The 15,645-nt window shown below is 47.0% G+C and overlaps 1 protein-coding gene across 1 annotated transcript in view; it reads right to left on the minus strand.

Moving 5' to 3' along the window:
• Positions 1 to 15,645, minus strand: part of LOC118372517 (myomegalin-like) — a 122,407-nt gene that overhangs the window by 61,080 nt on the left and 45,682 nt on the right. The window contains 1 exon segment of the mRNA XM_052476352.1: positions 6,373 to 6,426. Coding sequence (XP_052332312.1) covers positions 6,373 to 6,426 — 54 coding nt within the window.

The raw sequence follows: 15,645 nt of genomic DNA on the forward strand, positions 1-15,645 counted from the left end.
TATGACACGATTGTATGACACGATTGTATGAGTGAAGATACACACTAACGGCAGTGGCTCTAGAACTCAACAGATCTCAACAGATGGGCTGGCTACAGCTCTCATAGTGCTGCTTGCTGTTGAGTGTAACAACAAAGTGCTTCTATTCTACTCTATACACTTATTCTATTCTATTCTATTCTATTCTATTCTATTCTATTCTAGAACTGTATATCACAGGAGGCCCAGGCTCCAACGCCTTCAACCAGGCGCCTGTCTGTGAGAAATAGACTACAACACAAGGCTATCCATTACAGTTAGTCATCAGGAAGAGTGATTTAAAGCAGAGAGGGAAACACAGTGACACAATAGGACAAGAGGGCCATAAAACCGGTTACTACGACTACATATGCTACAAGAACAGAACAAAGAGAGGGGCACTAGTGGTGCAGTATGCACCGACACTGCTATTGTAGCCTGTGCTGTGAATGGAGGGGTGTAGACAGATATGTTGACATATGAAGGTAAACCGGGTTTTCTAGAAACACGAGGCAACATGAGAGACGCTGCAACATATACATTAACTTACTGACAATAAATTAACTTACTGACAATAAGTGAACTTACTGACAATAAATTGACTTACTGACAAGGCCAACCCAATGACATTGAAACATCACATTTGGCTTCAACATTTAAAATATGTTTTGGCTGTGTGAATAAATGAGCTGTACAAAACCACATTACCCAGAATGCTTTAGGCTCATAGGTTTCCACAGTGACCACTGACTGTGTATCCCTGAGGGTGTGCACACAGACAGTCATGCACTCACACTGTGACTGCACATATCAGATTTGATTCTCAAAATAGCATGCTGCCTCAGAACAGAATGTTACAAATGGCTACTAGGTCCAAGTCTCTCTTGGAAAAGGGATGGGTTCAACCAAAAGGGATGGGTTAAACCAAAAGGGATGGGTTCAACCAAAAGGGATGGGTTCAACCATAAGGGATGGGTTCAACCAAAAGGGATGGGTTCAACCAAAAGGGATGGGTTCAACCAAAAGTGATGGGTTAAGCCAAAAGGGATGGGTTAAACCATAAGGGATGGGTTAAACCAAAAGGGATGGGTTAAACCAAAAGGGATGGGTTCAACCAAAAGGGATGGGTTTAACCAAAAGGGATGGGTTCAACCAAAAAGGGATAAGTTCAACCAAAAGGGATGGTTAAACCAAAAGGGATGGGTTCAACCAAAAAAGGAATGATTATCAAAAGGGATGGGTTAACCCAAAGGGATAGGTTACCAAAAGGGATGGGTTAACCCAAAGGGGATGGGTTATCAAAAGGGATGTTTTTTTTGGGCGGCAGGTAGCGTAGTGGTTAGAGCGTTGGGCCAGTAACTGAAAGGTTGCTAGATCGAAGCTGATAGCTGATAGGAGAAGGTAAAAAAATCTCCTGCTCTGCCCCTGAACAAGGCAATTAACCCACTGTTCCTAGGCCATCATTATAAATAAGAATTTGTTCTAAACTGACTTGCCTAGTAAAATCACAATTTTAAAGGGACTGGTTAAACCAAATTGAACCCATCAAATTGACGGTTTATTTAAAGTCAAGAGTAATACATGATTCATAACAAAAACCTGTATGTGATTGTGCTAATATTTACTATGCTTCATTTTTAAACCCATGTAGGCTTCATTACCTTACTATATGATGGTGTATGGCAGACATTTTCTCTGAGGGCAGAGTTGACCTTGTATGTCCTAGGTCAGCTCCTCACTAATGCCTTATTATGGGTGGCTTAAAATTACAGTCTGGGGTTAGTTGGCAGTTCTTGATTAAGTTTGTTGAGGATTTGGGGTTTAAAATGACAGTCTGGGGATAGTTGGGGGTCCTTGATTAAGTTTGTTGGGGTTTAAAATGAGGACTGATTCAGTACTCTCCAGCAGAGTCCACTGCAAAATCAGATAGTTCCTTCAAACTCCTCTTTAAGCATAGACTTAAGCATAGACCCACAGCGCATTTCATTCATAACATTTCTCCCTCCTGGATGGCCTGCCATTTAGATTGATCTCATTGGCTGTGCTGTCTGGAGAACCAATTAGAAGCTAGGTATCTTAGACAACACAACTTGATATCTGTGTGTGTCAGAGTTGGCACCAGAAGGTCAGCGTGACCTATTGACAACCTCGCTGAAACACGAGCCACTAAATGCGCACCAACACACATCCTTGCACGCACACTCATTGACATACATGGATACAGACACTTGCAAGCCTTCTGCGTTGTATACAGTCGTGCTCTGTTGTGTACACAGATATTGAACATGTTGACAGACAGGTGAACATTCTTTCTACCCTTTCTACCCTTACTATCAGGTGTAACTCTAGGCCAGAAAATATTGATATTTAGGTATTTTTCTGTCATTTAATGGGGCAAATAAATCCAAAGTTCAATGTGTGCCATTCCATTGCCTATGCCTGAGCTGAGATCAGCCGTGATAGTCACATTTGCATCTTAGAGCCAAGCTGATTTACAAGGTAAAATGCCTCCAGAGGCACCTTGGGGATTTGGCTGCTTCATGAGAAACTCACACAACAACAAAAATGTGTAGGATTCAAAGCTGCCACCAAATGACAAGAGCCAAGAGCCTTGGGAGTCTCTGTGAGACAGGATCAAAGGAAGAATAATGGATATGACCAGAGCCAAGAGCCTTGGGAGTCTCTGTGAGACAGGATCAAAGGAAGAATAATGGATATGACCAGAGCCAAGAGCCTTGGGAGTCTCAGTGAGACAGGATCAAAGGAAGAATAATGGATATGACCAGAGCCAAGAGCCTTGGGAGTCTCAGTGAGACAGGATCAAAGGAAGAATAATGGATATGACCAGAGCCAAGAGCCTTGGGAGTCTCAGTGAGACAGGATCAAAGGAAGAATAATGGATATGACCAGAGCCAAGAGCCTTGGGAGTCTCAGTGAGACAGGATCAAAGGAAGAATAATGGATATGACCAGAGCCAAGAGCCCTGGGAGTCTCAGTGAGACAGGATCAAAGGAAGAATAATGGATATGACCAGAGCCAAGAGCCTTGGGAGTCTCAGTGAGACAGGATCAAAGGAAGTATAATGGATATGACCAGAGCCAAGAGCCTTGGGAGTCTCAGTGAGACAGGATCAAAGGAAGAATAATGGATATGACCAGAGCCAAGAGCCTTGGGAGTCTCAGTGAGACAGGATCAAAGGAAGAATAATGGATATGACCAGAGCCAAGAGCCTTGGGAGTCTCTGTGAGACAGGATCAAAGGAAGAATAATGGATATGACCAGAGCCAAGAGCCTCGGGAGTCTCTGTGAGACAGGATCAAAAGAAAAATAATGGATATGACCAGAGTCATGCAACGAGAGAGTTGAGACAACCTGTAGAATGTTGAATATTGTTCTAATTCTAGACAGTGACATAGCAATGTTTAAATATTCCCAGTGTAATGTCAATGGCGCTCTAACATGGCTGCCATAGAATGTTGTAGTGACATGAGAATGCATCATAATGCAGAAACCTCATTGGCCCAACTCTCTAAATACATGGCTCTGGTAATGACTAGCTATAGATAACGACTAATATGTGGTAATGACTGAGAAGAGATGATGACTGTCGATTACCAAAACTAACAAGTGACGATGATTAGCCAAACACTCTTGATCAAAATGACAGGATACACATACACTGTACTGCGGCTTTCTTTCAACTGTATGTGAGGTATAGTGACACTTTAAATAAAGTTTGATTTAATTTCATTTGACACACAGCAGCGCATCTATTTCTATTATCTAACCCCGCTCCAGTCAACACAGACGCATACTGCATATACCTGTTTACTGTATACCTGCATACTGCATATACCTGTTTACTGTATACCTGCATACTGTATATACCTGTTACTGTATATACCTGTTATTGTATATAACTGCATACTGTACATACCTGTTACTGTATATACCTGCATACTGCATATACCTGTTACTGCAAATACCTGTTTACTGTATACCTGCATACTGTATATACCTGTTACTAGCGTAGCCTAGTGGTTAGAGCGTTGGACTAGTAACCGGAAGGTTGCGAGTTCAAACCACCGAGCTGACAAGGTACAAATCTGTCGTTCTGCCAGGCAGTTTAACAGGCAGTTAACCCGCTGTTCCTAGGCCGTCATTGAAAATAAGAATTTGTTCTTAACTGACTTGCCTGGTTAAATAAAGGTAAAATTAAAATTAAATACTGTATATACCTGTTACTGTATATACCTGTTTACTGTATACCTGTTACTGTATGTTACTGCATATACCTGTTACTGCAAATACCTGTTTACTGTATACCGTATATACCTGTTACTGTATATACCTGCATACTGCATATACCTGTTTACTATATACCTGCATACTGTATATACCTGTTACTGTAATACCTGCATACTGCATATACCTGTTTACTGTATACCTGCATACTGTATATACCTGTTACTGTATATACCTGCATACTGCATATACCTGTTTACTGTATACCTGCATACTGTATATACCTGTTACTGTATATACCTGCATACTGTATATACCTGTTTACTGTATATACCTGTTACTGTATATACCTGTTACTGTATATACCTGCATACTGCATATACCTGTTTACTGTATACCTGCATACTGTATATACCTGTTACTGTATATACCTGTTACTGTATATACCTGTTTACTGTATATACCTGTTACTGTATATACCTGTTACTGTATATACCTGTTTACTGTATATACCTGCATACTGCATATACCTGTTTACTCTATACCTGCATACTGCATATACCTGTTACTGCATATACCTGTTTACTGTATACCTGCATACTGTATATACCTGTTACTGTATATACCTGTTTACTGTATATACCTGTTACTGTATATACCTGTTACTGTATATACCTGTTTACTGTCTATACCTGTTTACTGTATATACCTGTTTACTGCATATACCTGTTTACTGTATACCTGCATACTGTATATACCTGTTACTGTATATACCTGTTACTGTATATACCTGTTTACTGCATATACCTGTTTACTGCATATACCTGTTTACTGTATATACCTGTTACTGTATATACCTCTTACTGTATATACCAGTTACTGTATATACCTGTTTACTGTATATACCTGTTACTGTATATACCTGTTACTGTATATACCTGTTTACTGCATATACCTGTTTACTGTTTACCTGCATACTTTATATACCTGTTACTGTATATACCTCTTACTGTATATACCTGTTAATGTATATACCTGTTTACTGTATATACCTGTTTACTGTATATACCTGTTACTGTCTATACCTGTTTACTGTATATACCTGTTACTGTATATACCTGTTACTGTATATACCTGTTACTGTATATACCTGTTTACTGTATATACCTGTTACTGTATATACCTGTTACTGTATATACCTGTTTTCCTGTTAATTGTGTAATGTGAGAAGCTCCCCTCTAAGAATGTGACTGATGAGAATAGAGAATGTGGGCGGACTGTTCATAAATTCATCACATCATTTGTTTACCACAGACTAAAATAACCCAGGCCCGCTCCCTTCAGGGCCGACAGCTCCCAACACAATACTGGCATTAACAGACATAGAGACACTAACACAGACTGGTCTAGGAACGGTTTATTACTCAGCTCTAGCAGCTGCTATATACTAAGATGTTATATGATATGGTAACTATGGGTAATGTATGATGTTTACATTGAATTCAATACAATAGTGTTTCAATTAACCACAAAGAAACCCTAATTATATTAGAAAGTAATTTATATGTGATTACAATTTGATAATGTATTTTTCCTTATATTGTGACCACCGACCACATATTCTGTAGCTCATGATGTTACCACTCTGTATGTGGCTGTCTGGTTTAAAGGTGCTTTGTGTTTATACTTCAGTAGGGGTCAAGCTCCACCAACACTTTAGTGTGGGATCTGGCTAAAGTGGGTACTGACTCAACAGTAGTGTAGGACTAGCACCTCAAAGTGCAGACTCTTTAATCAACTTAATACAGAACTCAAAGCTGATAGTGATTATGCAATATTAAAGACAGAGTCCACAGTAGGGGGACAGAGCGCCACTGGCCAAACCCCATCACCTTTGTTATTGTTTCTGTTGCCGAGCTGAGGAGCGCCTCGCAGCATGGTGACACAAATTCCAGTACATATTGTGCTCTTCTATCGTGCGTGCGATGATGTCAGAGGAGAAAAAACTGTGCTGGTTGTTTTCAATAACTTCTTTGTTGTTGTAATAGTTTCACCATTAAGGATCCCAGCTTCAAGTGAGTTTCTGTGTTCACTTCAGGATTCACTCACCTGCATCTCCTGCTCAATGCGTAGTCTCTCCCTGCCCAGCTCCTCCTGGTAGAACTGTGGGGGAGAGAAACAGGGGCCGTAGAAAGTTAGGTGTGTGTGTGTGTGTGTGTGTGTGTGTGTGTGTGTGTGTGTGTGTGTGTGTGTGTGTGTGTGTGTGTGTGTGTGTGTGTGTGTGTGTGTGTGTGTGTGTGTGTGTCTGTGTGTGCATGTGTATGTGTTTGAGTAATGGTGATATCAGTCCCACAGAGCGTAATTAATATCTCCTTCTCAGAAAATCTGTACAACAGCTGTAGGGATGATCAGACCATTCAGAGAGGAGCAGAGTACACCGTGTCCTGTTGACAGTTGTCCAACCAAATGCATCACACTACCACCCTGCCTGCTGCCACAACAACATAACTTAACACAACACACTACACAACTGGTAGATTGAACACGACTAGTTGCATGGGTTACAGAAGGATACACAGCAAATACAAATGTAATGGATTGATTCTGAAACAGATTCAAGTGTTAAAGGTAGACTCAGCGAAATGATGTTGCAACAACCAGCACCACAGGTAGCCTAGTGGTTTGAGCGTTGGACTAGTAACTGAAAGGTTGCTAGATCAAATCCCCATGCTGACAAGGTAAACATCTGTTGTTCTGCCCCTGAACAAGGCAGTTAACCCACTGTTCCTAGGCCATCATTGTAAATAACAATGTGTTCTTAACTGACTTGCCTAGTTAAATCAATATATATTGAGATCCATCACTTGACTCACAGTGTTGTGGTTTGCTCCTTACTGTTCACAATGTTGTAGCCAGGGCTTTGAGCCTCACTCTTCATTGACCACATGGAATTCCTCAATCAAAATAAGATTTTGACAACTGAAAGGATATGAATGTTTATGGAGTGTTTACATGTGTGTTGCTATGTGTTTCTTGACAGGAGTGTTTACGTGTGTGTTGCTATGTGTTTCTTGACAGGAGTGTTTACGTGTGTGTTGCTATGTGTTTCTTGACAGGAGTGTTTACGTGTGTGTTGCTATGTGTTTCTTGACAGGAGTGTTTACGTGTGTGTTGCTATGTGTTTCTTGACAGGAGTGTTTACGTGTGTGTTGCTATGTGTTTCTTGACAGGAGTGTTTACGTGTGTGTTGCTATGTGTTTCTTGACAGGAGTGTTTACGTGTGTGTTGCTATGTGTTTCTTGACAGGAGTGTTTACGTGTGTGTTGCTATGTGTTTCTTGACAGGAGTGTTTACGTGTGTGTTGCTATGTGTTTCTTGACAGGAGTGTTTACGTGTGTGTTGCTATGTGTTTCTTGACAGGAGTGTTTACGTGTGTGTTGCTATGTGTTTCTTGACAGGAGTGTTTACGTGTGTGTTGCTATGTGTTTCTTGACAGGAGTGTTTACGTGTGTGTTGCTATGTGTTTCTTGACAGGAGTGTTTACGTGTGTGTTGCTATGTGTTTCTTGACAGGAGTGTTTACGTGTGTGTTGCTATGTGTTTCTTGACAGGAGTGTTTACGTGTGTGTTGCTATGTGTTTCTTGACAGGAGTGTTTACGTGTGTGTTGCTATGTGTTTCTTGACAGGAGTGTTTACGTGTGTGTTGCTATGAAAAGCAAGGAGGGTTGAGGTAATGTGTTTCTTTTCACGTGGGTTGTTTTATGTGCTATCTAAAAGGAGACAGGAGTGTTTAGGTGTGTGCTATGTGTTTCTGAAGGAGTGTGTGTGTTGGGTGAGACTAGGGTGAGAGATGGGTGAGTTGTCCCTGAAACCCTGTGTGTGTTGGGTGAGACTAGGGTGAGAGATGGGTGAGTTGTCCCTGAAACCCTGTGTGTGTTGGGTGAGACTAGGGTGAGAGATGGGTGAGTTGTCCCTGAAACCCTGTGTGTGTTGGGTGAGACTAGGGTGAGAGATGGGTGAGTTGTCCCTGAAACCCTGTGTGTGTTGGGTGAGACTAGGGTGAGAGATGGGTGAGTTGTCCCTGAAACCCTGTGTGTGTTGGGTGAGACTAGGGTGAGAGATGGGTGAGTTGTCCCTGAAACCCTGTGTGTGTTGGGTGAGACTAGGGTGAGAGATGGGTGAGTTGTCCCTGAAACCCTGTGTGTGTTGGGTGAGACTAGGGTGAGAGATGGGTGAGTTGTCCCTGAAACCCTGTGTGTGTTGGGTGAGACTAGGGTGAGAGATGGGTGAGTTGTCCCTGAAACCCTGTGTGTGTTGGGTGAGACTAGGGTGAGAGATGGGTGAGTTGTCCCTGAAACCCTGTGTGTGTTGGGTGAGACTAGGGTGAGAGATGGGTGAGTTGTCCCTGAAACCCTGTGTGTGTTGGGTGAGACTAGGGTGAGAGATGGGTGAGTTGTCCCTGAAACCCTGTGTGTGTTGGGTGAGACTAGGGTGAGAGATGGGTGAGTTGTCCCTGAAACCCTGTGTGTGTTGGGTGAGACTAGGGTGAGAGATGGGTGAGTTGTCCCTGAAACCCTGTGTGTGTTGGGTGAGACTAGGGTGAGAGATGGGTGAGTTGTCCCTGAAACCCTGTGTGTGTTGGGTGAGACTAGGGTGAGAGATGGGTGAGTTGTCCCTGAAACCCTGTGTGTGTTGGGTGAGACTAGGGTGAGAGATGGGTGAGTTGTCCCTGAAACCCTGTGTGTGTTGGGTGAGACTAGGGTGAGAGATGGGTGAGTTGTCCCTGAAACCCTGTGTGTGTTGGGTGAGACTAGGGTGAGAGATGGGTGAGTTGTCCCTGAAACCCTGTGTGTGTTGGGTGAGACTAGGGTGAGAGATGGGTGAGTTGTCCCTGAAACCCTGTGTGTGTGAGAGGTGAGACTAGGGTGAGAGATGGGTGAGTTGTCCCTGAAACCCTGTGTGTGTTGGGTGAGACTAGGGTGAGAGATGGGTGAGTTGTCCCTGAAACCCTGTGTGTGTTGGGTGAGACTAGGGTGAGAGATGGGTGAGTTGTCCCTGAAACCCTGTGTGTGTTGGGTGAGACTAGGGTGAGAGATGGGTGAGTTGTCCCTGAAACCCTGTGTGTGTTGGGTGAGACTAGGGTGAGAGATGGGTGAGTTGTCCCTGAAACCCTGTGTGTGTTGGGTGAGACTAGGGTGAGAGATGGGTGAGTTGTCCCTGAAACCCTGTGTGTGTTGGGTGAGACTAGGGTGAGAGATGGGTGAGTTGTCCCTGAAACCCTGTGTGTGTTGGGTGAGACTAGGGTGAGAGATGGGTGAGTTGTCCCTGAAACCCTGTGTGTGTTGGGTGAGACTAGGGTGAGAGATGGGTGAGTTGTCCCTGAAACCCTGTGTGTGTTGGGTGAGACTAGGGTGAGAGATGGGTGAGTTGTCCCTGAAACCCTGTGTGTGTTGGGTGAGACTAGGGTGAGAGATGGGTGAGTTGTCCCTGAAACCCTGTGTGTGTTGGGTGAGACTAGGGTGAGAGATGGGTGAGACTAGGGTGAGAGATGGGTGAGTTGTCCCTGAAACCCTGTGTGTGTTGGGTGAGACTAGGGTGAGAGATGGGTGAGTTGTCCCTGAAACCCTGTGTGTGTTGGGTGAGACTAGGGTGAGAGATGGGTGAGTTGTCCCTGAAACCCTGTGTGTGTTGGGTGAGACTAGGGTGAGAGATGGGTGAGTTGTCCCTGAAACCCTGTGTGTGTTGGGTGAGACTAGGGTGAGAGATGGGTGAGTTGTCCCTGAAACCCTGTGTGTGTTGGGTGAGACTAGGGTGAGAGATGGGTGAGTTGTCCCTGAAACCCTGTGTGTGTTGGGTGAGACTAGGGTGAGAGATGGGTGAGTTGTCCCTGAAACCCTGTGTGTGTTGGGTGAGACTAGGGTGAGAGATGGGTGAGTTGTCCCTGAAACCCTGTGTGTGTTGGGTGAGACTAGGGTGAGAGATGGGTGAGTTGTCCCTGAAACCCTGTGTGTGTTGGGTGAGACTAGGGTGAGAGATGGGTGAGTTGTCCCTGTGTGTGTTGGGTGAGACTAGGGGGAGAGATGGGTGAGTTGTCCCTGAAACCCTGTGTGTGTTGGGTGAGACTAGGGTGAGAGATGGGTGAGTTGTCCCTGAAACCCTGTGTGTGTTGGGTGAGACTAGGGTGAGAGATGGGTGAGTTGTCCCTGAAACCCTGTGTGTGTTGGGTGAGACTAGGGTGAGAGATGGGTGAGTTGTCCCTGAAACCCTGTGTGTGTTGGGTGAGACTAGGGTGAGAGATGGGTGAGTTGTCCCTGAAACCCTGTGTGTGTTGGGTGAGACTAGGGTGAGAGATGGGTGAGTTGTCCCTGAAACCCTGTGTGTTGGGTGAGACTAGGGTGAGAGATGGGTGAGTTGTCCCTGAAACCCTGTGTGTGTTGGGTGAGACTAGGGTGAGAGATGGGTGAGTTGTCCCTGAAACCCTGTGTGTGTTGGGTGAGACTAGGGTGAGAGATGGGTGAGTTGTCCCTGAAACCCTGTGTGTGTTGGGTGAGACTAGGGTGAGAGATGGGTGAGTTGTCCCTGAAACCCTGTGTGTGTTGGGTGAGACTAGGGTGAGAGATGGGTGAGTTGTCCCTGAAACCCTGTGTGTGTTGGGTGAGACTAGGGTGAGAGATGGGTGAGTTGTCCCTGAAACCCTGTGTGTGTTGGGTGAGACTAGGGTGAGAGATGGGTGAGTTGTCCCTGAAACCCTGTGTGTGTTGGGTGAGACTAGGGTGAGAGATGGGTGAGTTGTCCCTGAAACCCTGTGTGTGTTGGGTGAGACTAGGGTGAGAGATGGGTGAGTTGTCCCTGAAACCCTGTGTGTGTTGGGTGAGACTAGGGTGAGAGTGAGAGAGGGTGAGTTGTCCCTGAAACCCTGTGTGTGTTGGGTGAGACTAGGGTGAGAGATGGGTGAGTTGTCCCTGAAACCCTGTGTGTGTTGGGTGAGACTAGGGTGAGAGATGGGTGAGTTGTCCCTGAAACCCTGTGTGTGTTGGGTGAGACTAGGGTGAGAGATGGGTGAGTTGTCCCTGAAACCCTGTGTGTGTTGGGTGAGACTAGGGTGAGAGATGGGTGAGTTGTCCCTGAAACCCTGTGTGTGTTGGGTGGTGAGACTAGGGTGAGAGATGGGTGAGTTGTCCCTGAAACCCTGTGTGTGTTGGGTGAGACTAGGGTGAGAGATGGGTGAGTTGTCCCTGAAACCCTGTGTGTGTTGGGTGAGACTAGGGTGAGAGATGGGTGAGTTGTCCCTGAAACCCTGTGTGTGTTGGGTGAGACTAGGGTGAGAGATGGGTGAGTTGTCCCTGAAACCCTGTGTGTGTTGGGTGAGACTAGGGTGAGAGATGGGTGAGTTGTCCCTGAAACCCTGTGTGTGTTGGGTGAGACTAGGGTGAGAGATGGGTGAGTTGTGAAACCCCTGAAACCCTGTGTGTGTTGGGTGAGACTAGGGTGAGAGATGGGTGAGTTGTCCCTGAAACCCTGTGTGTGTTGGGTGAGACTAGGGTGAGAGATGGGTGAGTTGTCCCTGAAACCCTGTGTGTGTTGGGTGAGACTAGGGTGAGAGATGGGTGAGTTGTCCCTGAAACCCTGTGTGTGTTGGGTGAGACTAGGGTGAGAGATGGGTGAGTTGTCCCTGAAACCCTGTGTGTGTTGGGTGAGACTAGGGTGAGAGATGGGTGAGTTGTCCCTGAAACCCTGTGTGTGTTGGGTGAGACTAGGGTGAGAGATGGGTGAGTTGTCCCTGAAACCCTGTGTGTGTTGGGTGAGACTAGGGTGAGAGATGGGTGAGTTGTCCCTGAAACCCTGTGTGTGTTGGGTGAGACTAGGGTGAGAGATGGGTGAGTTGTCCCTGAAACCCTGTGTGTGTTGGGTGAGACTAGGGTGAGAGATGGGTGAGTTGTCCCTGAAACCCTGTGTGTGTTGGGTGAGACTAGGGTGAGAGATGGGTGAGTTGTCCCTGAAACCCTGTGTGTGTTGGGTGAGACTAGGGTGAGAGATGGGTGAGTTGTCCCTGAAACCCTGTGTGTGTTGGGTGAGACTAGGGTGAGAGATGGGTGAGTTGTCCCTGAAACCCTGTGTGTGTTGGGTGAGACTAGGGTGAGAGATGGGTGAGTTGTCCCTGAAACCCTGTGTGTGTTGGGTGAGACTAGGGTGAGAGATGGGTGAGTTGTCCCTGAAACCCTGTGTGTGTTGGGTGAGACTAGGGTGAGAGATGGGTGAGTTGTCCCTGAAACCCTGTGTGTGTTGGGTGAGACTAGGGTGAGAGATGGGTGAGTTGTCCCTGAAACCCTGTGTGTGTTGGGTGAGACTAGGGTGAGAGATGGGTGAGTTGTCCCTGAAACCCTGTGTGTGTTGGGTGAGACTAGGGTGAGAGATGGGTGAGTTGTCCCTGAAACCCTGTGTGTGTTGGGTGAGACTAGGGTGAGAGATGGGTGAGTTGTCCCTGAAACCCTGTGTGTGTTGGGTGAGACTAGGGTGAGAGATGGGTGAGTTGTCCCTGAAACCCTGTGTGTGTTGGGTGAGACTAGGGTGAGAGATGGGTGAGTTGTCCCTGAAACCCTGTGTGTGTTGGGTGAGACTAGGGTGAGAGATGGGTGAGTTGTCCCTGAAACCCTGTGTGTGTTGGGTGAGACTGAAAGGGTGAGAGATGGGTGAGTTGTCCCTGAAACCCTGTGTGTGTTGGGTGAGACTAGGGTGAGAGATGGGTGAGTTGTCCCTGAAACCCTGTGTGTGTTGGGTGAGACTAGGGTGAGAGATGGGTGAGTTGTCCCTGAAACCCTGTGTGTGTTGGGTGAGACTAGGGTGAGAGATGGGTGAGTTGTCCCTGAAACCCTGTGTGTGTTGGGTGAGACTAGGGTGAGAGATGGGTGAGTTGTCCCTGAAACCCTGTGTGTGTTGGGTGAGACTAGGGTGAGAGATGGGTGAGTTGTCCCTGAAACCCTGTGTGTGTTGGGTGAGACTAGGGTGAGAGATGGGTGAGTTGTCCCTGAAACCCTGTGTGTGTTGGGTGAGACTAGGGTGAGAGATGGGTGAGTTGTCCCTGAAACCCTGTGTGTGTTGGGTGAGACTAGGGTGAGAGATGGGTGAGTTGTCCCTGAAACCCTGTGTGTGTTGGGTGAGACTAGGGTGAGAGATGGGTGAGTTGTCCCTGAAACCCTGTGTGTGTTGGGTGAGACTAGGGTGAGAGATGGGTGAGTTGTCCCTGAAACCCTGTGTGTGTTGGGTGAGACTAGGGTGAGAGATGGGTGAGTTGTCCCTGAAACCCTGTGTGTGTTGGGTGAGACTAGGGTGAGAGATGGGTGAGTTGTCCCTGAAACCCTGTGTGTGTTGGGTGAGACTAGGGTGAGAGATGGGTGAGTTGTCCCTGAAACCCTGTGTGTTGGGTGAGACTAGGGTGGTGAGACTAGGGTGAGAGATGGGTGAGTTGTCCCTGAAACCCTGTGTGTTGGGTGAGACTAGGGTGAGAGATGGGTGAGTTGTCCCTGAAACCCTGTGTGTGTTGGGTGAGACTAGGGTGAGAGATGGGTGAGTTGTCCCTGAAACCCTGTGTGTGTTGGGTGAGACTAGGGTGAGAGATGGGTGAGTTGTCCCTGAAACCCTGTGTGTGTTGGGTGAGACTAGGGTGAGAGATGGGTGAGTTGTCCCTGAAACCCTGTGTGTTGGGTGAGACTAGGGTGAGAGATGGGTGAGTTGTCCCTGAAACCCTGTGTGTGTTGGGTGAGACTAGGGTGAGAGATGGGTGAGTTGTCCCTGAAACCCTGTGTGTGTTGGGTGAGACTAGGGTGAGAGATGGGTGAGTTGTCCCTGAAACCCTGTGTGTGTTGGGTGAGACTAGGGTGAGAGATGGGTGAGTTGTCCCTGAAACCCTGTGTGTGTTGGGTGAGACTAGGGTGAGAGATGGGTGAGTTGTCCCTGAAACCCTGTGTGTGTTGGGTGAGACTAGGGTGAGAGATGGGTGAGTTGTCCCTGAAACCCTGTGTGTGTTGGGTGAGACTAGGGTGAGAGATGGGTGAGTTGTCCCTGAAACCCTGTGTGTGTTGGGTGAGACTAGGGTGAGAGATGGGTGAGTTGTCCCTGAAACCCTGTGTGTGTTGGGTGAGACTAGGGTGAGAGATGGGTGAGTTGTCCCTGAAACCCTGTGTGTTGGGTGAGGTGAGACTAGGGTGAGAGATGGGTGAGTTGTCCCTGAAACCCTGTGTGTGTTGGGTGAGACTAGGGTGAGAGATGGGTGAGTTGTCCCTGAAACCCTGTGTGTGTTGGGTGAGACTAGGGTGAGAGATGGGTGAGTTGTCCCTGAAACCCTGTGTGTGTTGGGTGAGACTAGGGTGAGAGATGGGTGAGTTGTCCCTGAAACCCTGTGTGTGTTGGGTGAGACTAGGGTGAGAGATGGGTGAGTTGTCCCTGAAACCCTGTGTGTGTTGGGTGAGACTAGGGTGAGAGATGGGTGAGTTGTCCCTGAAACCCTGTGTGTGTTGGGTGAGACTAGGGTGAGAGATGGGTGAGTTGTCCCTGAAACCCTGTGTGTGTTGGGTGAGACTAGGGTGAGAGATGGGTGAGTTGTCCCTGAAACCCTGTGTGTGTTGGGTGAGACTAGGGTGAGAGATGGGTGAGTTGTCCCTGAAACCCTGTGTGTGTTGGGTGAGACTAGGGTGAGAGATGGGTGAGTTGTCCCTGAAACCCTGTGTGTGTTGGGTGAGACTAGGGTGAGAGATGGGTGAGTTGTCCCTGAAACCCTGTGTGTGTTGAGGTGAGACTAGGAGTAGGGTGAGAGATGGGTGAGTTGTCCCTGAAACCCTGTGTGTGTTGGGTGAGACTAGGGTGAGAGATGGGTGAGTTGTCCCTGAAACCCTGTGTGTGTTGGGTGAGACTAGGGTGAGAGATGGGTGAGTTGTCCCTGAAACCCTGTGTGTGTTGGGTGAGACTAGGGTGAGAGATGGGTGAGTTGTCCCTGAAACCCTGTGTGTGTTGGGTGAGACTAGGGTGAGAGATGGGTGAGTTGTCCCTGAAACCCTGTGTGTGTTGGGTGAGACTAGGGTGAGAGATGGGTGAGTTGTCCCTGAAACCCTGTGTGTGTTGGGTGAGACTAGGGTGAGAGATGGGTGAGTTGTCCCTGAAACCCTGTGTGTGTTGGGTGAGACTAGGGTGAGAGATGGGTGAGTTGTCCCTGAAACCCTGTGTGTGTTGGGTGAGACTAGGGTGAGAGATGGGTGAGTTGTCCCTGAAACCCTGTGTGTGTTGGGTGAGACTAGGGTGAGAGATGGGTGAGTTGTCCCTGAAACCCTGTGTGTGTTGGGTGAGACTAGGGTGAGAGATGGGTGAGTTGTCCCTGAAACCCTGTGTGTG

Source organism: Oncorhynchus keta, chromosome 23, assembly GCF_023373465.1.
Source record: "Oncorhynchus keta strain PuntledgeMale-10-30-2019 chromosome 23, Oket_V2, whole genome shotgun sequence".
Lineage (NCBI taxonomy): Eukaryota > Metazoa > Chordata > Actinopteri > Salmoniformes > Salmonidae > Oncorhynchus > Oncorhynchus keta.